This window comes from Drosophila nasuta, chromosome 2L (assembly GCF_023558535.2).
Source record: "Drosophila nasuta strain 15112-1781.00 chromosome 2L, ASM2355853v1, whole genome shotgun sequence".
NCBI classification, from domain to species: domain Eukaryota; kingdom Metazoa; phylum Arthropoda; class Insecta; order Diptera; family Drosophilidae; genus Drosophila; species Drosophila nasuta.
Window position 1 is genome coordinate 27,851,981 of NC_083455.1, and position 24,726 is coordinate 27,876,706.

Sequence of the window (24,726 nt, forward strand, 5' to 3'; positions counted from 1 at the left end):
TCAATCCAAGACCTTCCCCCAAATGTTACTGAACAAAATTCATACAAAACCGGGAGTTCCAGAATGCTGAAGAAATTAATCTTTTAAACGTATAACAAAGTATAACACTGTGTGCCTATAACATCAAACCTTTTAATCCAAAAATGTTATCAGAAGTGAAGGGATTCATCCCTTTAAATAACAATCCATGAGTTCTTTAAGGAAAATTATATTAACCCAAAAGTTCCAAACATAGTGAATTAGTTCCTGAGTTCTGCATTCCCAAATTTGTTTAACAATTCTGGAGTTATTAAGGAATCTCTCACACAATCCCTTGTTAAGGAATTCATCTTTTGCACAATCCCCATATTACACTTCAAGAAAAGGAATTCATCTTTTAACCATTCAGCTTTATCATTTTCGGTAAGCTCATTTTCCATATTATTTCCTTGTCATTATTTGAACGTCTTTAATGCCCCATATCTTCGCATAGTCCCACCCAATTGATAGACTTGGTTTCAATTATTATATGGAAAATATATTTTCATATTTTTTTTCTTTTTGTTGTTGTATCTTGAGAGATTTGGACTTGGTTTGTTGTCCATATTTTCCAGGCGTTTTCCACATGCGTGTTTCCATGCAATAAATACAATTTGTTGACTTAATTCAAAACAGTTGTGTTTAGGAAAGATTTACGAGCGATATCTAATATTATTTTATATAGTATTGTACAATAGAAAATAGTTAAGAAAAAAAAACTTAAATATCACAGATGTTGTAGCTATATACTTGTATATCGGATAGATGTAGATGCGCATGTATATATATATATAGTTAGAGGTGTTATCAGAGTTCTATAGTCTAGACTAAGGTGCTGTGTTGTTGTTGTTGTGTTGGAATGGGATGAATGAATCCCACAGCGACAGGGATATTGAATATGAGCTTGATATATGCACAAATTATATATAGATAAAGATATATAGCGATAACAATAACGACAAGATAACTAGCTGCTTAACTTAACGACTTAAGGACTACACCAGCCGAATGGGTTTTGGGATTTCTTTAGTTTTGTGTTTTGTGTGGTTTTTGTGACTGGGCTGATGATACTGTCGCAATGAGATTGGGGACTATGGCTGAGAGTAGTTTTCTCTCTCGTTGTCTCTCTCTCTCTCTCTCTTTCTCTGTCGCTCCCTCTGTGTGTCTTCTATCGCACAAAGCTGCCCACGAAGCTGGTCGCCTGCTGCTGCAATCGCAGCAAATCTTGCGCGCTGTAGAGCTGCAGACTTGCACTCGATGAGGACGATGATGAGGAGGAGGATTGGGAGCAGCTCTGCATGGGACTCGCTGGCGCAATGGCGCGCAGCTGCAGCGTTGGCTCGCAGAGATTGGCTGCAATGGAGGCGGAGACGGAGGCGGGCGAAGATGCTGAGCTGGCAACAGCAACGTTCCGATTGACACCATTCGCTTTGTCTTTGTTGTGACGCTTCACGTGCTTCGACAGATGGTCGCTGCGCATGAATTTCTTCTGGCAGACGCCGCACTGGAACTTCTTCTCGCCGGTGTGTGTGCGCTTGTGCCGCGAGAGCTCGTCGGAGCGCGAGAATCGCTTGTCGCAGTTGTCCCACTTGCAGATGAAGGGACGCTCCCCGGTGTGGACGCGTTGATGCGCCTTGAGATGGCTGCTCTTGAAGTAGTTCTTGCCACAATCGGGGAAGCTGCACTCGTAGATCCTGCTGCGGGTTGCTGCTGCTTGGGCTGCGGTGATCCGTTTGCCAGGCGAAGCGGGACACTCGACAGCGGGGGAGGAAGAGGATGCGGCGGCGGAGAGCAGAGAATTGGGTTGTGCCTGAGCGGCAACTGTGCTGAGGAGCAACAGCTGGGCTGTAGGCGAAGCAGGTGCAATGTAGAGTTGTGTTGTGGGAGTTGTGGGAACTGGAGCTGGAGCGGGAACTGACATTGTTGGTTGTTCCGCTGGCGTCGAGTTGGAAATCTGTGGAGCGGGTGCGGGTGCAGGAGCGGGCAATGCCACCTCGGCGGCACGCTTGCGATTCATTTTGTACTTGAGGTTGCGCCAGACATTCTCCTCGGGATAATCATCGGCAATGGGTGTGTTGAAGGCGCCGCTCGTTGTGCTTGTGGATGAGATGGAACTGGAGTTGGAGTCGGAGCTGGAGCTGGAACTGTTCTGCTCGTTGGAGGAGCTGACGGTGCCAACGCTGTTGACGCGCATGATGACGCTGACACGCTGTGCCGCATCCTGCTCCTGCTCCTGTTCCTCCTTCAGCTTCTCCGGTGGCGGCGTCAATGTAGCAGCTGGCTGCTCCAGACGCGCTTTTTTGCATGGTGGCGATGCATCTGTGGCATCGTCCTCCGTGTCCGATGGGTTGGGTGTGATGATGCCGCCATTCTTGTGGCACTTTTGATTCGCCACCAGCTTCAGTTTGGCCTTGAGCAGATTCTCGTTGACCTGTTGTTTGTCCTTGGCGACCTGCAATTAACCGGAGAGGAGAAAGGGGCAGTTAGTAAGAGAGTTCAATGGGTTCAATAATCCCGCCCAGTTCATCAGCCTTTTTACATTCACTTTTCCCTGTCCGAGTCTGACCTACAATAACTTATCCGAGAGAGATAAATATGCGCTAATTGTGTGTGCGGGCGTCGACGGGTTAATGTTGACTTGGTGACAAGGCCGTTCACTTTTAACCTTAACCCAACTGTGAGTTCAATGCTCGTCGAAATGTTTTTTGGGTGGCATTTACGCCAGTTTTTTGAGCTTGCCAAAGCCGTTTGCGGCTATTGGCCTTATACATAAATAATGAGTAAAAGTTCATTGAAATTTTTGGGAAAACATTTTACGCACCCGCCTAAAAGCAGACAACACAATTTATGCTGGCGAGCAGCGCTGCAAGCAGCGACGCTTCAGGTGGCCGTCACTCGTAAAAGCGAACGTTGAAATTTTTTATGGGCTTGGCACGTTGCCTTCTCCCCTAGTGCGTGCGATTGTGTGTGTGTGAATTGTTTGTTTGTTTGCTGAGATAAGCAAAAACCCAAAAAATGTGACATATTTTTTATGAGCTCGTCGGCTCGGGGCTTGGCACTGTTTGTTTTTTTGTTGTGCTTTTGCCGCTTTGCCGTTTCTAATTGGCAACTCACCTTCATACGCACACACACACACACACACACACTTAGATACGCAACTAAGAATGTGTTCTCAAACAAAGTGTGCTCTCTTGACTAACTACGTCAACATGACGCGCTCTCTTTAAAATACGCTCTCTCGCTCTCTGTGCGCTAGCAACAACAAACGGGCGGGCAAATAACTACGACACACACACTTGGCTGTGGAGTCCAATGTTCGCCCTGGTGGCGTGTGTATGTGTGTGTGTGTTTGTATCACTCGCTGTGCATGCGGTGTTCACGTGAAAGCATGCTGACTGCGTGATCGCATTGCCTTAGACAAGTGGGAGCGAGATGGGCAACTTTTGTTTTTAGAAACACGGCGAGTGCAAGCGAGCGGCAATACACTTAATGGCTTGCCTTGCCATGCCATGTATTTTTTTTGTTGCGTGATTTGTCAAAAGCGAAGGCGTCGCATTCACAGTCTCCTCTGTCTGGGGGCACGAAAAATGCGGGAATGCTGCTGCAGTACTGCATTTTTCGCATTTAATTTTAATTAGTTTGCACTGCATTCACACACACAATGAACTACTCATTTAGTCGTAAACACTTTGTAGGTCAATCTCTTTGAGGTTCTGAGTCACATTCGCTGCTCTTGCTCTCTGGACTTACGTTTTCCACTTGATTATCCCGCAGCGGGGGCGTTGCAGGCGGCGATGGCAGCAACAATGTATCCATATCCATTGTGTGATTAATTTTTTTTATAATATGTAGTATATACTTGATGTATATTTTGTTGCACTTTGTTGCACTGTTTTTCTTGTCTTTTGCTGGAGTATACTCTTAAGTATCTCTCTTTCACTGTTTGGGGGCGCCTCTTCAGGGCCTTATCACTTGCTTTTGTGGTTAACACTTAACACTTTTTGATTTACACAAGTTTATTTTATTGTGGAGCTTTTCACTTTTTGCTTTATTTTGTGGTGCTACTTTTGGAGAGCCCGAGTAAGCGAACCGAAGCGTTCAGAATTCAACAGACGAATGAACAACATTCAGACAGCGAGCTTCCACCAGACCATCGCAGTCGCAGTCGCAGCGCCAGCAGCGCACACACATACACACGCATCCATACACACACACTGCGCGTGAGAGAGTGTGAGAGGGGAGCGCATGCTGCCGACGTAATCACTTGTAAGTGGGCAACCCACGATAATACAACAGACTTACTGGGGGAAGATGGAGAAAGAGGGGAGTCAAAATCGTCATCGACGGTGGCGGCGAAGCAACCAGTGCAATGGAACCGAGCCGAAGCGAATCGAAGCCAAGCCGAAGCTTTGCCGAAGTTCGACAAGAGGACACGAATCGGTTCGCCTGGTGCCTGCTTCTCATCTCTTTTCTACCTTGTGTCAGGCATTGAAAACGTGGGCAGCAGCAGGCAGCTATACTTGATGTACATTCTTCGCCCCCGCGTTTGCCTGACATTCACTAGAAGCGTGGGGCCGTTTAGGCGGTAAAAGGTCAGGTCTGTGCCCACGCAGGGCTCAAGAAGAAGACAGCGTGAGAGAGAGGCAGAATAAAAGAGAGACACGCACACACACACACGAACACAGGCAAGCATGCAGACCACGTAACGAACGCATGGACGTCATCAGCTGTTTACCTCGCTGTGTTTGACGGCCACAGGGTGTGTGGTGTGTGCGCTTGAGGGGGAAATACAAAATTCCAATGGGGCTATCTATTCATAGCTGCTGTTCATGCACATGGAGCGTGCACAGCAAAGGCAACTGTGAGATAGACAGAGAGAGGGAGATCGAGAGACACAAGCACCCATAGACACACCCCGAAGCCATGGCTGAGTCTTAAGTTTGAGGCCTGGCCATTGATTGAAGCTGGAGCTGAAGCTGAAGCTAATGCTGAGACTCGAAGCTGACGCATTTGTTGCTACGGAAGTTCGTGATTAAGCGCTTTTTTCGCTTCGAGACAAGCAAAGTCTCAAAAAAACAGGCTCGTACTTGGAATGGCCAATGGCCAGACAGGCACATGGAAGAGCATTAAAATCGGCTAAACTGCATATATTTGCATATATTTGTATTCACATTAGATCGTCGTCTGGCAAAAGGGGCAGCTAACATTCGAAATAATGCCCAGACGCAGACAGATTTTATTAATGGGCAAAGCCCGAGTATGCGTGTGTGTGTGTGTTTGTTTGGGGCACTGCAGCGCTCAACAGATGAGATGTGTGAGAGAGCATTGCCAGATGCAAAACAGATCGACTCTAATCAAGTTCCAATTAGAATTTCACAACAAGGGTGGACATGTCGTCTAATTAGTCCCACTTAGAATTTTATATTCGCAATTAGCAGACGTTTAATGAAATGGCAACATTTGCAATTTGTGGCTGGCAACGCTGGTCGCAAGCCCGTAACAGTTTCTGAAGCAAAAAGGGGCTCGTGCCACTCACAACACAGCAAATCGTCGTCAGAGAGCCAATAGGTGGAAGCAAGAGAGCAACGTCAAACAGCTGTGACTATTACTCTTGCGCAACAACAACAATGACAAGAGGAGTGAATGAGAGCCAACGACTACGATGAGCGAAACCGAAACTAGCACGCCATACAAAACACGCGCGACTTTTCTGCTGAGAGAGTATTTGTGAATGTTTGTGTGCTTGTGTGCGCCTCCGTCTGTGAATTATCATACTGTGTATCACGCGTTGACCTCATGATGTTCACGTGAACATTTGTTGATACTCGCCTGCTACGTTGGGGCCGTCGTAGGCGAGCGGGGAGGACGGCAAAGCGACGTCAGCAGCAGGCGGCGTGTCTCTGTTTCTCTATTTACGTGCATGACTGTGCCAAGCGGCTGTGTGTGAGAGGAGAGTGAGTGTTTGTTGCTTGCTTGCTCGCTCGCTCGTTTGCTTTGCTTGCTGACTGCGTGTTTTGTTTGTTATTGGAAACGGAATTGAAATTCGTGTATGAATTTTTGTGTGCGGAACTCAAGTGCAGTTCACACACACACATACATGCACGCATACAAGTGTACATGTGTAATGCGGATGCGTGGGCGTGTAAGTGGGACGCTGCACATAGTGCAATGGGTGCGAAAAGTGCGAAACGCGCAATTCAAGCCTACCCCATTGCCAAAAGAGAGAGGAGGTGCGCCCCACCCATACACGTTACTTCGTACTACGTAGTATGAGCATACTAAAGTACAGTATGTGCCTGCATGTATTGGTGTGTGTGTGTGTATTTATTTGCCTTGAGCTATGTTCATAAATACGTTTCAATTTAATCAGCATTGCGAGGGGGCATCTAAAATTAGCAAGAATTCCGGTTCCAGGCGACAGCCGCAGTCGCAGCAGTTCAAGTTCAGTGCGGGACTTTCTTTGTACGCTTGTTGCCTTGACATGCATTTGGCGGCCACCTACGCAGCAAGCACAGCACAGCCCACGCGCCTGAACTACCCTTGAGCCACCCTGTGGCCACCACCCAACAACAACTGCCACACATAGTCCACGTGCCCACGCACGCACCTTCCTTAGTGCACGTAGGCCGCAGTCAGCAGCAGTAGCAGCAGCGCGTAGAGTTGCCAGACTGGGAGAGAGAGAGAGCGAGTACACTCTGTAGAGTGGGAGTGTGTGCGTGGGAGAGAGCGTAGGCGACGGAGAGACAGAGAGAGAGAGAGAGCGCTGCTTTGACGTAACCTGAATGAAATGTTACGTCGCCAGGCTCTGAGCCTGTGAGCCTGTTGTGCGCGTGTGACGTCACAGCCATCCATTTCTCCTGTTGCGCGCACAAAGGTCACACAAAAAGAAGAAGCAGCAAAGATAGCGGCCAATGACGTCGAAGGGCCTTCGAGTCTGGGTTCAAGGCCTTTGCAAATGCTTTATTAATGAGCTTGCCCCTAAGCTGCGTCAAATGTGAGAGTGTATGCATATGTGTGAGTGTTTGTTGGAGTGTGGTTTTTGTCTTTTTCCATTCGATACTCAGAGGCGTTGCTCGCGTACGTCAATCACAGGTGAGCGTGACGTCAGCTGATCGCCCATCGCCCAATGTCCGGAGCATGAAGCCAACGAGTGCTCAGAGTGGTAAACAACCCATCTGCAGATATGCTCTGTGCTACGCTATGCTAGATTGCTATAATTTGACTCGGCAACCAATTTTCTATTTCATTCCCATTTTCAATTTTCAATTTTCATTCAAGTCATTCACATTTCGCTTTTCATTTTCACATTTTCGTATTTTTATACTCGTACATGTTTATTTTGTTGGGCTGTGCAAATTTTCAATTTTTCTTGGCATTCACTTGCGAATCCACGAGGTGGGCGGGGGGAGTGAAGAGGGGCTTGCAGAGGGGTTTTTGGGTAAAACCCCTGAACTTGTCTTTGCCTCGCTTTTGCTTCACACGCGCCAACCAACAGCGAAAAAATCATAAAAAAAGCATCTGAAAATTTGCCTCCATGACGTCACAGCTCGTGCCCATCGTCGTCAAACTCGTGACAATGCAACTAACCCCCCCCCACTCTTTCCCCCTACTGCTCTCCCTACGGGACTGTTGTTTGTTTGTTTTTTAAGGTGGCGTTACCTGAGGCCCAATAAACCAAATGAAATTTCGTTTAGCGAAATTATAAATTAAATAAGCGCTACAAATCAATTTGTCGAGCGATAGCCAAGATACAGATAGATAGATTGAGCTTTGGTTGGCCCTGGCCCCGTCCCCTTTCCGCCCCTCTCTCGCAGATTGTCTGATCCATTTATAATACTCGTGCTGAGAGTTCCCTCAGCACATGTATCTGTATCTATAAGCACTTTGTGTGTTTGTGTCTTGCGAAAGATAAAGATTTACCATAAACATGCAGTATCTGTTGTAGTCGTAACCTAGTTAGCGTCCAGTTCTCATTATATTAAGCATATTGCGATTATATTATCGGAAATAGAGTTTCCTTAACCTGCAGAATATTGTTTGTTTGTGCTATATATATGGTTATATCTGTATCTATCACACATCTTTCGATAAGATAAATCCATTCTGACAGTTTCCTTACTCTATTATCATATTTATTTATTGTACGTCTGTATTTTGGTTGCTTAGCTGGATCTTTAGGTTATATGAGCAGACATCACGTTTCCTGAAAGTATTTCACTTTAGTTTAGTTCGAAATTTGTTGAAAATGAGAGGAAACTACTGTATAATATTGTTGAAATAATTTACACTCTAATTACTAAAAGAAAAGTGCGAGTCACTCAATAACAAATTAGTTTATGACGGCAATCTTCCTTATCGATAATATTTCTGCAACTGTACTATCTTACAACTAACTATCTCTCTATATAATTTCAACTTCTCGATAAGATTAATGCTGATCTTAGCTTAACTTTAATCTTTGCCTTTATGTGCCTGGTGTCATATTTAAAAGGTGCGAAAGATGTTCAACTTTAGCTAGATAAGAAAGCTAGATGAACTTTAACTAATCTTAAAGCTTTTTCTCAGTCAGATTTCAGCTAATTTCAGATTTTTAGCTTTTTTCTGCAGTCTCTTGTATCTTAATCTAGAAGAACCGCATTGTATTCTGTAGTTCCCCTCGATAAGATATTTTATCTTTTACTTCCAGTTTCTTCTCCACACATTCGCTGCTAAATGTATTCAACTCTCCGGAGATCGTTAAACATTTCTGTTCTATGAGGTGACCACACCTTAAATACTAGAAAAGTTTCCATTGCGTTGTAATAGTTGTTTTCTTTTTTGTCGCTTACAAAACATTAATTTGGTGGCGGTTGCCCAAACTAATCCCTCCCCCTCAACTCCTCATCTCTCGGTTCAGTTCATCTCCTCCTTGCCTCGTCTGCGATGCGTTTGGCTTTTGTTCCGGCCTACGTGCCGCCTAACGCGTTGCTTTTTGCTTTTTGGGAGAGAACTCTGATGAGAACTTGACTTCAGTTTCGGTTAAATCGGAACGTAAACATACCGCATCGAGGGAGAGAACCAAGTGGTGACCTTCGTCGGAGTTCCCAATGGAAATTTACGATAGCCTCAAGGCCCAGTTCCCTGCTCTCGACTCGAGGTCGAAGCATTGTCATATAATCCCCAGCAGAAGCAGCATCTGAAACATCTTTTCGTTGTCGTTGTTGTTGTTCTGATCGCCTTGGCAGAGCTTATTCCCCTCTACCTGAGGTGCGATGGATGTGTTCTCTTTATTTATTCTGGCCGCCTGACCTTGGCCCAGTTCCTGCCCTTGCCAAATGTTCCATCTGAACTTGAAAGTTGTCTTGTCGTCCATGGCAAGGAAGAGGAGGCAGTTGACTGTCCCTGAACCGGTTCGCCATTAACACAATGCCTTAATGGGGCAATGGCAGTTGCCTATCATCGTGAGTCTTTAGCTCATCATCATCATCATCATCTTCATCAGCTTCGTTGTCGTCGTCATCATCGTGGGGAATCGTGAGTAGTAGCAATTGTTGTTGATGTGCCGCAAATAACAATAAAATATATGGCACAAACAAAAATAAATCCAGAGAGGGAGAGAGAGAGGTGCCAGCGGGCGGATGGGGGATTAGCCAGATACGATGGGGATAGATCAATAGACGGATAGCGAACGGTTCTCTTTGACGAGGTCGTCGTCGTTGTCGTCGTGTTGTCGTTTTGGCACGTGAACTCAACGTGAACAGCAAACAGAGAGCACTGAGAGCAATAGAGAAAGAGTGTGAGAGGGAGAGCGACAGCGACACAGAGAGAGGGAGACAGAGAGTGAACGTACATACACAGAGAGATATATTCAAATCGATTCGTATTCAAATAAAATTGAACTCAAAACAAAACAGAAATTAATTAGTTTATTTATTCTGATTTTGGTTTTAACAATTGTTTATCTAATATTAAATAGAATATACTTATTTAAAAAAGGAGAAATTCTTATGCTAAATTCTTATTTTAGAATGTTTCTGTTGCTGTAGAAAGAAATTAAAATTTTTATCCGATTTTCAATGGAATACAAATATTTAAAAAAAAAGAGAAGAAAAGAATTTCTCAGTAAATTCCAATTTTGAAATAAAAGAGTAGAAATATTTGTGTTGCTTTTATCTTAAGACCATTTCATCTTTCTTTTATCTTTTTATAATGTAAGAATTTGATCTAATATATTTTAAGACCATTTCATATTTCTATCATATAGATTCCACCTCACTTAAATGCCAACTTTTTCTCTGAGTGTAGATTAAGCGCGTACAACGCGAGCGAAGACGCCAAGTTATTGCGTTATTCACAAATTTGCATGACGTGCGCAATGCTTAACAGCTGCTGTCCGTGTGGTCCGCCCGCCCGCCGGATAGTCCGTCCGTCTGTCTGTCCGTCCGTCCGTTCGTCTGTTTATTACGGTCCATCCCGTTGTCTGTCTGTGGGGCCGACAAAGGCCAAACGACTTGAGAGTGTAACCCTATGGGCGATAACGAGGAACTCAGCCTCAGACTCAGATTCAGCCAGCTGGCTGGCGCATGGTCAGCTTGGTCAGCTTTCTGATTACGATTGAAATTGAGGTTTGAGGCGTGGCCCCTTGGCTAGCTTCGGTTATCGCGGCCGGAACGTGAACGTCGCTCGCTTATTGCTTATCTCGCCCCCTTTCCCACACTCTCGATTACTCGAAGTCGCGTCGATTGCGATTCCGATTGCGGTTGCGATTGCGATTGCGTTTGCCATTTGATATGACTGTACGCCAGCTCTCAATGGATTGATCAATGGTCAATGGCACCTTCAATTTTGTTCGTACTCGTAGAGCGGGGAATTTGTTTATTTGCAGTTTGCAGTTTCACTTGTGGGCGTGAACTCTGCGTGACATTCGCTTTTTGTCCCTGAGCTACTTGTGAATGAGTCGCTCTATCTGTGATTGCCGAGCAGGTGCTTGATTGCTTGATTGATTGCTGATTGCTGATTGACTTACTATGGAAATTAATACAATGTTTGCCTTTTAAGATTAGTCCGCGATTTGCCTTCCGTTTATTTCCTTTAATGATTGATAAACTCTGAGTGTGCAGAGTCCATTTCATAAATTAAACCAAGACCTTACTCTATTTACTTAATTGAAGAAATTCAATTGACTTATTAGTGTATATTTTTGTCTCTGCTTCACTGATTTATAATCTAAAAAGCTGCTAGACGATGTTTTTCGCATTTACATAACACAGCTAACAAAGCTGTTTACTTTTGTTTTGTGTCCCGAGTTTTCTTCAAGCTCTGATCATTCTCTAGTTAGCTGATGTCTGTTTTTTCTTTATCACTGTAAATTATCATTATCATTTATATAAATAGAAATCTATTTTTAAACATTTAGGGCTTAGACTGTTTAATATGTTTGCTAAATTGTCTGTGGTTTTTTTCAATTTCCCCTCTTCGCTTCCTATTGAACAAGTTCATAGACTTTGAACGTAACTTTTCTTAATCTTCAATCGAATTTCATAAGGTTATGATTTATTAGTTTAAATAGCCAAGAATTTAATTTTAGATTCGTGTGTCAAATGAAACTATTTTAATGCAAATGGCATTTCTTTTATTCAAAGCTTTTCTGAATCGAAGTGTGTCATTAATTATGCAAGTTATTCTTTGTATTATTTTAAATTTAAATTTGTTTACCTATTTTTAAAGTTGTTCCCCCTTTTTCAAGAAAAAACCCAATCAAACAATTGGAATGCAATGAAAGTCAGTGAATATACAAGGCATTGCGATAAACAAAGTTGAAACTTTTCGCATTAATTGAAGATACTTGTTGATTTATTAAAGAAAAACTATTAGTAGGAAAGAAAAAAACAACAACTTTTGTGCTCAGTGCGCACTCGACTCGCTAGAGATGAGTTGAGATGATTAATCTTGAGGAATATGTATTATTTAGTTGTGAAATAAATCAGCATGAGTCATGCGACTAACAAAATAAATACAACAAAAACGAGTCACAAGCAACTGCTGCTGGCATCATTTGGTTTTAGAAGGTTTCTTATATAAGGCGTGAACAATTTTCAACACGGATGTGTAGAATTTAGCAAATTGCCGCGTAGGCAAGTCTATCAATCAGCTGTCAGTCAAAAATTGAAAATCAGTCAGTCAATCAGCAATGAATCAGAGTCAGTCTGACAGTTTTTTAAACATACAGTCCATAAGTTAACATATGAGTAACTCAATCTGTCATCAATCATAGGCAGTTTGTCAATTATTCAGTCAATCAGTTGGTCTAACGAAAAAGATTGACTTTGATTGACTCAGTTCATTAAACAAAACAGCTATTTAGTCAGTCTTTTAACGCTGTCAGGTAGTATGTCAATTAAGCATACAAGTTGTAAGTCAATCATAGTCAATCATAATTCCAAACTTAGTAAGTTAATCTTCAATTGTGCATCAGAATAAGTTTGATTGACTCAGTCAATAACTCATACAATTGGAAAGTTTGCATCAGTCGTAATTCAATCATAAGCAGTCATATATCAGTGATTGACTCAGTCAACAATTCATTAAACAAAATAGCTTATTAGTCAGCCTTTTAACGCTGTCAGGAAGTAAGTCAATCAAGCATACAAGTTGTAAGTCAATCATAGTCAATCATAAATCCAAACTTAGTAAGTTAATCTTCAATTGTGCATCAGAATAAGTTTGATTGACTCAGTCAATAACTCATACAATTGGGAAGTTTGCATCAGTCGCAATTCAATCATAAGCAGTCATATATCAGTGATTGACTCAGTCAACAATCCATTAAACAAAACAGCTTATTAGTCAGTCTTTTAACGCTGTCAGGATGTAAGTCAATGAAGCATACAAATAGTAAGTCAATCATAGACAGTCAAAATTAAGTAATCATCAGTTGTGCATCAGAATAACTTTGATTGACTTAAACTAATTCATGTAATTCCTGTCAGTCAATCACTTACGCTGTAGGTCAATCAGGCAGTAAGTGAATCAATCGACTGATCAGTCATCAGTATTTATCTAGACTGTTATTGGTTAGTTTATCGCACTGCTGACTGGCTGGCTTATCTTGGGTTTATTTGGATAGCAGCTACCACATGACGTATACGCCATGTTGTGTGCGCTGTGAGCGAGATGTGAACGCGATTGACAGTTTCGGGGCGTTGCTTGATATTGGCCTCGTTTGGGGTTTTGGGTCGATAACTGTCCCTCGCAAGTGTTGATTTATTATTTTCGTTGTCGTTGTCGCTATTGTTGTTGCTGTCTGTGTTCTAATTGTTGTTGTTGTAGTTGCTGTTTATGGCGCCCTTAGGAGGCTCGTTGCTCGACACAAACATAACAATGGAAACAACCCAAGTGCGCATTCCCAACTCACCTAGTCAATTGTTATTGTTATTGCTATTGTTGTTGCTATTTCTGTGTGTTTGTTGTTGTTGTTGTTGACATTGTTTGCGCCCAAGTGGGCGAGCTTAGTCGATATATTTGAGTTGTGTCTGTGACGAATGTTACCGCATGTGACGATCGTTGCGAATGTATTCACGAGTATGAGTATCAGTGTGAGTGTGAGTGCATGGGTGCGTGTGAATATGAGTGCGAGTGTCGAGTGTTATCGCCGTCAACGGCTTGAAGTGATTACTCGTCGTATCCACGCACTCATCGAGTGTCCACCACATTCCCTTCTTTTGATATTGATACCCGCTACTGCTGCTGATTTGAGATGGCAGCGTGACTTTTAATTCAATTAATTACACTTTAATTAGTAGTCGCAATTACTGTTTAATTGGGGCAAGCAAGTCCTTGATTTGCAATTGATTTAGTTGTACATTAAATTGTAATCTTTATTAATGGTTTCTCTGTTTGAAGTGCAAATAACTTTAAATCAATTTACCAATTTGTATAGTCTAGAACTTTATTAAACAATATTGATAATTGATATAAATTATACATTAAAATGTATTTATTAACAGTTGAGAAAGAAAGTTCTTAAAGTTTAATTGGGTGGAGTTGGAATTCAATTAGTTCCACTTCAAATTATAGTTATATTAATAAGTGAACGAGGGAAAGAAGCAAATTTGATTTAAAATCCAACTAGTTTTTCGTTTATGCGTAAAATATTTCTGGTAACACTGTCTGAAGTGAAAAGAACTTTAAATAATTTTCGCATTTTTACAGACTTCAACTTGAACAGCGAAATTTAATATTATATTTACTTAATAATTATTTATAGTCATTGATTGATATGCAATTTTTTCAAATTCTACATTAATTTCTGGTTAGATTTATAATTTAATTAGTCGATCTTTAATCTGAAACTGCTTTGATTGGTAGAATTAGAATGAAATTAATCGTACGTTAATTTGTAATTTATAATTATAGTTTCTCTATTCAAACTGGAAAGAACTTGTTTATCAATTAAACATGTTTAGTAACTTTAACTTCTAATTCAATTAGCTTCGATCTATCTGAAGAATTGGCAACGAAACCATTGTGAAGGTTTCTCTCAGTTTAACTATAATAAGTGCTAAATAAATTGAACGTGTCAACATTTAGTTTATATTTCAAAAGCAGCGCTTTTAAATTTTAATTATAATTAATTCGTTGCTTGGTAATGTTGCATGTTCAATCGTAATAATTCTTCTTTAAGAGACAAAGTCCCAAGTGTCAGCACTTTTTGTTTTATTAAGCTTAATAGCTTAAATAATATTTCTTTTAATTTACACAAAGAAAATGAATAGTGCTTTAACTAAAGTATTAAATTTTATATATTCATGATATAAAGTCAACTTTTTTTCAGTTAATTTAAATGATCAAAAAGAATAGTGCTTCAACTATATAGTAAATTAAATATTTTTTCAGTTAATTCAGAAAATAACAAAGCAACACAAACAGCATATTAAATTTAATATTAAGCTAAAGCATGAGAACAGCTTTGGTTGTTTTTTAAGCTATGATATAACGATGTATAACTATTCCTCGTAGTAGATAAATTTCCCAGTAAGAACTTTAACTGGTTTCCTCAGGAAATCTCCGATTCCCCTTTCAATTGTCGTTAGAGTTGAGGTTTCTCCCATCGCTAGACTTGCAGCGTGGAATTCCAAAATTGGGAGTCAACATTGACTAAATGACCATTGTCAAAGTCATGGAATCAATTGAGCAACGTTGACCAAAAAAATATATATTGGCATTTATTTATAGACAGCGGAGACAGAAGCGACAACAACAAAAGCAACAACAACAATTACATGAACAATTGAAGCAAGTACAAAGTCGCTGACTTAGATTAAATTCAATTGAAAGCGCCGATCGACTTATCTGCCGACAGCAGTTGCTCCGACTCCTCGCTTCCCTCTGAGAAACAGAGAGAGAGAGAATTGTGCATGGACGTGTGGCGTGCACAGATCATCTCCGATGCGATCTTCGAGGGGAGGCGGAGGAAAAGAAGCTGGCAGCAACAATTTAGCACATTTTCATATTGTTATACCCGCTACCCAAGAGGGTAGAAGGGTAGCTTTGTGCCTCCAGGAAATGTGTGTAATAGACAGAAGGAGGTATGTCCGAGTCTATAAAATATATATATATTGGTGATCAGCGTCAACAGTCGAAATGATATAGCTATGTCCGTCTGACAATAAGAGATAGAGCTATAATTCTTTTTCGACAGCAAGATAAAGATTGTTTCAAATTGTTGACACGCCTACTTCGACAAAAATCGAATAACAAGCGTCATTTTTAAGCTACAGTCGCGATTTTTGATAAAATAAGACTTTATGATTCCTGAAAATTTGATTGTGATCAGATAAAAATTGTAGAAGTTTTTTTTTCGCTAACAATTTGGTATATTTTGGACAGTGTGGTATATATTGCCTTTGCTATATTTCAGTATTTATTGCGGTATATTAAGTAGGTTTATTTTTAAATTAATTTTTTTTGGAGTATAAAAGAAACAATATAGAAAATGCAACCTTTGGTATATTTTCAGTATTTTTGTGGTATACCGAACTGTTTTCCGTTTATTCAAAATGTGTAGCGGGTATTTCATAGTCGAGTATACTCCACTGTAACTTATTACTTCTGTGCAATACCCGACAGTAGTTGCTAGCAGAGTTGAACAAACTTTTAATCTTCTTAGACGCACTTTACATTCATTGCTAGCCTTTTCACAATTTCAGGGTATTAGCTAGTCGTTGCTATTAGGCTTTATTTCTTTGTTTGGGGCGCAGCACGAGCAGAAATCGAGTCGCCTATTTATTTATTTTTAGCAGCTCGCGACGCGTTTCCATAAACAAATAATTAAAAATTGAAGATACCAGATTTTTATTATATTTATTTATTTATTACGTTGTTGTTGTTCGTGTTGTTGTTGTTGTGGTTGATGCATTTGTTGTTGTTTTTTACGAGCGAAGCGTGCAGAAGGCAGAGTCCAGAGTGGAAAAAACTAAACGAAAATAAAGCAAGCAGAAAATTAACATTGATTCGCACATTTTGGCATCGTGATTGTGAACTTCTGTGTGGGGTGGCGGCATTTTTTTAGCTCATAAATCCGATCGGATGATCCGCAAACATAGAGTTGCCTCCCTTTCCCCCTTCCCCACTTCCATTCCCCTTCAACTAAGTTCAGCTTAAACATTCAACACGCATACGAGGCGTTGGCACTTGGCAAGGACAACGACGACGAGGAAGCAGCAATGAGAGACAGCAAATAAACAACAAGTCGAGCAACTAAAAGGTCAACGCGCAAATTCACGATACGTTGAACCAGCCGCAGACCCTGAAGCCCCCAGACAAATGCCCTCTACAATAAACGCCGCTCTCTTTTACTCCGTCTCTGTCTCTTTCTCGATGAGTGTAAAATGTAAAGCAGGCCGGTCGTCACAGTATCAGCTGAACAGCAATAACTCGACAACAACTCAGTTAATCGACAACCTTAAAACTCTCTTGGCTGAGCTGGCAAAAAGTGGAAAAGTTGAATTGAACTTTGAAATGATGTCATGCTCAGGCATGGGCAACGCACAAAATCGGAAATAGATCGTAAGCGAGTGCGCGCAATCGATCAGCGATCGACGATCAACGATCAATGGAGAGAGGGGAAAAACGAATTATTCCAGTTAGTTGGCCAGCAGGTGAAGGTAATCGCTGAATAATGATCACTGTGCGATCAGTTGCAGTTGTGATAATTTAGAGCAGCACAAAAAGGAAAGGAAAGTGATCCCCACCATGATTTGCGTATTTTTACTTAGATCGATCAGCACTTTCGATTACTCAAGTGGGCCAGGGGGAAAAGTCCAAACACGCGTGTGGCGAGTGCTTCAAATTAGGACATCAGAAGGTCAAGATAGATATAGTAAATTATCAACAAAAGAAACGAAAGGATAACAATTACTTTAGTTAGCAGACTTTAGATTAGAAAGACTTCTGTTCTGCTTCCCAATGACTTCTCAAGGGGAGCGAGCAAAGCGAGGCACAACATGTGTAGCATGAATGATGCGAGCTGCGAGCTGCGAGCTGCGAGTAACAACTGAAGGTTATCAACGATCGCGGGAGCGAAGACAAGTGCTGAGGCAAGTACTTGAGCCAGCCAGCATAATAAACAACTTCAAACATGAATGCGAAATATTCTCGAACATTTCTGCTGCTCAAGATTGATAACTCACTTTCAATTTGATTTATGTGGAGCACTTTTCATAAATTTGAATATTTGATTAGAGTAGGTGAATTTAGATGATAATCAAAGAGTCGTAAAGTATTCTACTTCAGCATACTTTAATATAGCTTGTAAAAATAATATATTTATTATTTATTGAAGGAGGGGTAAAACGCAAAAAGAAAGTTCTCTTGTAGTTCGGAATGTGTTTGAGATAAACACAATATTAAAGTATATAAGAAAGTTAATAATCCTTTTAGCAAAAACTTAACATAATTCAGAATATGTTCGAAATTCAAATCCCAAAGATCGTGCGCAAAAATGCTGAAAATTATTTTAATACAGTTTAGCAGGCGAATGATTATAGTTATAATTATAATATAATTAACCAAGGGCGCTGGATAGTGCGATATTAATTTGAAAATATACCGAATAATTATACCGCAAAAATACTGAAAAATATACAAAGGGTTATATTTAGTATTTCGATATAGTACTACTTTCAAAATATACCATAGAGTGTAAAATATACCAGATTGTCAGCCAAAGCAACTAAAATATGTTGTAATTAGGCTTTTTTGTCCATACAAAAGTACTTCTTAAATAACTTTTATAGTTTTTAACTGATTGCAACCAAACTTTCAAGAATTTGAAATATGATTTTATTATCTTGTGGTTCCCTTTGCAATAAGCATAACTACAAAACAATCTTAGCTCAGCTCTAAATTAAAGTTAGCCGTAAATTAGTTTGCTAATTTCTCTTTGGACAAAGTATAAATGCAAATTGATTCATTTATTTAATTAATTCAATCTAGTATTGCACGCAATTCATTTAATTAGCTACAATTTCTTCTACAACAAAGTTCTCGTGATTTCTCCTTACGAAATTTCCATTAAGTATTGTTTTTGAATCCGCCACTAATCATTGTCCCTTTGTTGCAATTAGCCAGATTTGTGTTGTGGCTTGTTTAGTGCTTGTGCAAGCATTCAATGCTGACCTTGATTAAACACAATACCCTAAAAAGAGAAAAAAAAAAACAAGAGGCAAGCTAGCAGAGTTGGCCAAAAAAACCAGTTAACATATTGTTGTTGCTGCTGCTGTGGCTTCTTCTGGTGTTCGAGCTCTTCTCGTCTTGTGTTGCGAATACGTTTTAAATGTTTAAAACGCCATAAATTGGCCCGAGTGTTGAGTATTTCATCAGCTTATTTGATTGTGCTAAAAATAGCGGCGTTTACTTTTAAACGTTGCCAGCTAGATAAGCGAAAGGGCCTCAAAGTTGCCATTGTTATTGGCTGTGGGGTCGTATGCGTGATATGTTCACAGAGAGAGAGGAACACACTGATTGATCATACGCAGCGTGCGCCAAAAAACGAACCTACCGCAATGGCAGCTGCCCCACACTTAATTAGCGACTGTCGAAGGCGAAGAGAGTGCAAAGTGGGGCATAGAAAGAGCGAGAGAGGAGGTGTGAGAGACAGAGAGAGAGAGAGAGATCATGAGAGAGCGAGATCTATTGCATTGATTTTTTGCTTAGTTGTTGTTGGTTTAAAAATAGCGCAGAAAGGCAATGAGAGATGATCGCAGGGCGCTTGGCCAACTGGACTTTGAGCCAAAGCAAAAGCAAAGCGAACATTTTGTGGGCGTTGCATTCGCCGTCATGTAACGGCACAAAGAGAGCAAGAAGGAAGCGGCAGAGAGTGAGACAGAGACAGAGACAACAAAGTGGGTAAAAATAAAATGCATAATTTCTGTTGATTGCCGATTGCAGTTGCTGGCTTTGGGAAACTGTCTTTTTGGCCAGGCTTTTTTTGCATTACGCTTGGCTCGATTTGTTTGTTTGTCTGCTGCGGCTGCGGCTGCTTATGCGACGAATCTGGCAAATTTCATCAGCACTTTTAATTTATGCAGCCGCCTGATGACAACAACGTTAATGATCATCATCAAGCGCAGCTTCTCATGAAGACAATGATGATGATCTGTTTACTAACGGGGCGTGTGAGCTGCCTGTTGTTATGACTGGGATTGGGATGAAGTTTAAGATCGAGATCGAAATCAAGATTGAGAATGAGATTGAGAGAGTGTGACTAGAGTCTGTCTGTCTGGCAAACAAGGTTAACGGCAGCAGGCAGCATTCAGCAGGCAAAGCGAGGGCTGCCAGAGCGGTTCGGTTCAATGCACTCGGCCAATGCTGCGACAGCGCAAATAAAACACAAAAAAATAATAAAAACACAATTGACTGACAGGAGCAACTCTCGCCACAGCAGCAGCGACACAAGGTAACTGCACCCTTGGGTCAATGATATTCCCAAAGATACAACATTAAATTTTGTTGTGTTGCTGTTTTTTTCGTTTTTGCGTTGGCCTCGCTGACCGCGCTGAGGAAGTTGCTTGACCTGGAAGTTGCCTGCGGGTGTAATGCACTATGATTACGCTACAGATACAGATACATATGCATATGCAGATACAGATACATTTACAAAAGCAGCTACAGATACAGGTATTTATAGGTTTTTGGGCGAATGTCGTTTATAAGCAAAGTTGAACAATGGAATAAGGGAATCTTCAAAAAGTCACAACGCCTACAACTGCAAAGTTGGTGGCAACTCTGGCGAGAGGAATAACCGCAGCGAAGGCCAACGCTGTGAATCTTTCATTAGCCAAATGACCACAGCTAAAAGTGTCGAGGAGGGGGAAAGTCTCTCGACTTATGCTAACCGCCGGCTAATCAGCTGCGCAATATGTTAGCACGGATTATTGTGCACATTTTCTCTTTTATATTTATTGCCCATGCATAACTTCCAATTCAACCTCTTCCTACCAAACTAAATGGCCTTTTTTCCCCGTCGAGTTGTCCTGGCGAGAGGAAGCATTTCATTTCCGGTGCTGTCAGCATTTTTCAAATCTATGAGCGTCCAATGCAAAGCGCAAAAATTTCCATTAAAATGCAATAGGTGCAAATTAGAAGACAAAAAAAGCCACCCAAAATAAAAAAGACCTAAATGCGAATAAAATGTGTAGTCGAAATGTGCCAAGCACAACTGCAGATGCTCTAGCTCGGGTCAAAGTCAAATTCTATTTTTAGCAAATATAAATTTGCTATTGGTTTGGATCAGAACACTATAAATAATGTTTTAATTAATTGCTAATTGAAAATGGAAAAAATTAGTCAATTAAAATAAGCGCCTGAAAGCATGCATCATTTTATGAAGTAATTGCTAATGATAAATTAGCACTCAATTAAAATGGATGCCTAAAAGTATGCATAACTTTTTTGTAAATTGCACTTGGCTTTCTTGCCATGAAATGTATATCAACATAGTTATTTATTACTTAATTAAGTAAAAACCAATTTTAATTTGTGTTTCTTTTTTTTACAGATTCGCAGAGGTTGCTAACATGGCGAGATCTTCCGATAAAATAATGCTATAAGTAAGCCAACTTAACTTTATATTTAAATGACGCGCCCCAAAGTATGCCGCATATTATTTTTTCAATATGCCGGTTGATAAGTCAAAAATTTTTACTTATGAAATCAAACATTTTCATTTTTCTATAGATTAACGTGGCAAAACCTACAACAAAGGGGAAACAATATGGCAACATTAATTCAACGATATTAAATAGGTAAATTCTTTAATTGTTCGGAAAATGTAGCCCCTAAAAGTATGCCGGGATTTCATAAATATCCAACGCGCTGTCAACTACCATGGCAGCGTTGCCAACCATTATGCTATTGACAATCGATACGTACGATGTGGGTCAATCGATAGCTCGTGACCGTGGTATTTTGCACATCTTGTATTGACAACCGATACATGTAATATGGGCCAATATTTTGCACATCTCATACAACATTTATATGTATCTTAACAATATAAATTTTACTACAGCTACTACTTCTTCTTATATTTATAAATATTTATGTTTTCTATTACGCAGTAAAAATGCACGATGTTCAAAAAATGGCGCCAATGTAAACTATAAGCTCATCAGCTGGTATATTTTTCATCGTATTGCGACATGCGGTCACACGGAATTTGCGAACAGCTGCGTGCAAATTACTTTTTTTTTGTGTAGTGTCACACTTGCAGGTGTCAATTAGAAAATTGAATTAAACATGAAATTAACAATAAATAAATGTGGTTGCAAGTGTTGAAAATGGCAACGTACAAGTTGCAAGTCCTTGACGAACGTCTAGAGTGAAGGCAAGTGAAAATATGGTGTAAGTGCGTGAGAAACATGCGTCGGGTTTCGGCTTTTTGTTTTGATTCTTATCATGCTGCGAAACAGACGGCAAAGCGCGCGTCGCAATGAAAAATAAAGTAAAAACAAAATGGAAAAGCTGTGAGAGTGCGCGCGCAATCGGGAATCGGGTGTAAAGCAATTCTCTGCCGCTGCCTCAGTAGCGACGCCACCGGTTTTATGCTGCCGACGCGACGTGGAGCTTTCGGCAGTTGGCTCCAACGAAGCAGCGCAGCAGCAGCAACGACGACGACAGCGGCAGCAGAATTTAGTTGTGAGCAAGACTTTGCACTGTTCGGACGTCGCTCGCCCACGCTACGCAAAAGAAAGCAACAACGTCACGTCTCACGTCACGACTCGTCTCGTTTTCGACACGTTAAAAGCACGCTACGCCGACGCCGTCATCATCATCGTCGTCACCTTCAGCAGCGACGCTTTTTAGAGCAACACGCGACATCAGCAAAAGCGACAATAAAACCAACAACAATAAGTAGTAACAATTGCTAATCAGCATGGAATAAGATCTCAATTGATGTGCGGAATTCCAATCAGAGCGATGCCAATCTGATTCCGTTTCCGATTACGTTACGTGAGTTTTGAGTGTGTGTGTGTAGTTTGCTCGCGATCGTCGCGCGCCTCGTTAAAAATTAATTAAAAATTGAATGTACGCTAAAAGGTCACACAGAATAATTGTAATCAGAGAATAATTATTAAATATTGATATTTAATAACTGCATGCGTTGCATTCCAATCCGAATTGGAAATCAGGAAATCTCTTGTGTATCGCGTATCGCGTGTGTGGATTGTGAAAGAGTGTGGATAGTGAGTGGATGGTGATTTTTGTGGATTATATGTGTGTGCAGATTGCAAGTGGCCGGCGGTAAATGTAAATGCAGCGGATTTGATGTAGAACGCAGCTCTCTGAACTGAGCTCAAAACTCCGCCGTATTTGGGAAGCAAACAATGTCACGACGCAAACAGTCGAACCCAAAGCCGTTGAATAAAGGTGAGTGTAAGCAGCTCTTTGCTGCCCCCTCTCTTTATATATTTGTAGTGCATAACTTACACCTGCTTTCAAAAATTGACGAAATCAGCATTGTCAGCTCGTCAGCGTCGTTGTTGTTTTGCTTTTTGTTTTCGGGGTTTTCCATATCGAGTAAAGCATGTGAACGAACTGTGTTCCGTGTTCTTGTGATTGTTAACTAGCGCGGGGAAGCGACAGACGGAGGGGGAGGGTCAAAGAAAAAAAACAACAAACTATGCGATTACGATTGTCAACTTGAATTCAACTTGTTCTGCGACTCGACTTTAAGCTAATTTCGTTATAGATTGGAGTTGGAAGTGAGGAAGGGCGATTGGCCACACCTTGTTATGGGATATTAACTAATTACATTTCGTTGTTTGCTGTTTGTCGCTTGATATATGAGACGCGCAATCAACAACAACACTGAATGCATTTTGGAATCGATAATGTACGTGCTTTGCGAGCGGTCGAGCTGTGGGGAGCTTAAGCTGAGTGCTGAAGCTTTCTTCAACTCCTTATCGTCGAGTCGAGTTAGCACGTTTCGTTCAGTTGAGCTTGGATTCAATTCGATTTGGGTTTTAGTTTTCTTCACTCGAAGAATGATATCACTAGTCATGCAAATAAAATGTTCCAAGCACAAAGTGTGTACACACTGGATAACACCAGAGAGTGCAACTGTATGTGTGTGTGTTAGTGTAGCAACAGCTCCAGTTTCGATAAATTAGTGTGCTTATCTATGCAGCTGTTGTTGTTGCTGTTACTGCACCTGCTGTCGCTTTCTTCTAGCTCACACTATCATAGGCACACTCTCTCTCTCTCCGTCTCTCTTTCTCTCTCTTGTGTCGTGCTGAGCCGCTTTGCATATTTATCTTTTGCACACTTGCTGCGGCGCCGTCCACATGGCTGCCTCTGTTCTTGTTGCTGTTGCTGTTGCTGCTGCTGCTGTTGAAATTTCTATAGCTTAAAAGCGCGCAGTCGATAAACTTTTATCACAACTGCAGCAACAACAACAATGAAAACGTAAACTGTGTGCAAAGCAAATGTATTGCGTAGTCCGCTTTGCTGTATTTCTATTTTGTTTTTTTTTTTTCGGTGAGATATGGCAACGCCAGCTTCGAGTTGAGTTGAGTCGAGTCGTGACTCAAAGTCGAGTCCCTGTGGGCCACAGGTCGACACAGGCGAATAGATAAACGTTGCGTTTATTTTTTTATAAATTTTAATTACGTCTTATCACTAATTTTATGTTAATTGCCAGCTGTGTTGTTCCTCTCACTCTTTTCCTTTTGTTGTCTTCTATTCGTACTATTATCTGGCCAAAAAGCAACAGAGCCCAACAAAAGACACGACCAGCACAATTTTACAGTCGTAGTCATCGTTGCCGTCGCTGTCGCCGTCGCCATCGTCGTCATCGTCATGCGGGTGACAATTTCCAAGTAGAGCTCAGGGCGCAGTTGAATTGGATTCCAGTTGGAATTTCTCGCTCGCTCTTTGAGTGTGACCATGTGATGATGTGATGGGCTGCTCCCCGTTAGTAATCGACGGGTACGTGTCAAGCGGCCCGTTTTGCTTTGTGTGGGGCTTCGATACCGAGAGCAGGTATGTTGTGCACACACACACACACACACATAGTGTACAGTGTGTGTATTGCAATTGCAGTTGCTGCTGCTGCTGCTGATAAGCCAAAGCTCAGGTTACACCAAGAGATAGCTAACCAAGGCCACCCTGTGCTGCTGCTGATGATGATTACCCGTTAGAGTTGTCCACTTCAATTACGAGCATCGA

General features: G+C 41.2%; 2 protein-coding genes across 2 annotated transcripts in view; one reads left to right on the forward strand and one right to left on the reverse strand.

Annotated features, from left to right (window-relative positions):
• Nucleotides 1-90: 90 nt before the first annotated feature.
• On the reverse strand, nt 91-4,138 carry LOC132793062 (Krueppel-like factor 11). Its single transcript, XM_060802755.1, has 2 exons — nt 3,769-4,138; nt 91-2,470 (listed from the first exon to the last, which is right to left on the reverse strand). The coding sequence occupies exons 1-2, from the start codon at nt 3,838-3,840 to the stop codon at nt 1,187-1,189; spliced, it is 1,356 nt and encodes a 451-aa protein (XP_060658738.1). The 5' UTR covers nt 3,841-4,138; the 3' UTR covers nt 91-1,186.
• Nucleotides 4,139-21,699: 17,561 nt separating this feature from the next.
• LOC132792522 (zinc finger protein ush) overlaps nt 21,700-24,726 on the forward strand; it is a 60,913-nt gene continuing 57,886 nt past the window's right edge. The window contains exon 1 of the mRNA XM_060801971.1: nt 21,700-22,926. Within this exon, the coding sequence (XP_060657954.1) occupies nt 22,884-22,926 (43 nt within the window). The 5' untranslated portion in view covers nt 21,700-22,883. The remainder of the gene's footprint in view (nt 22,927-24,726) is intronic.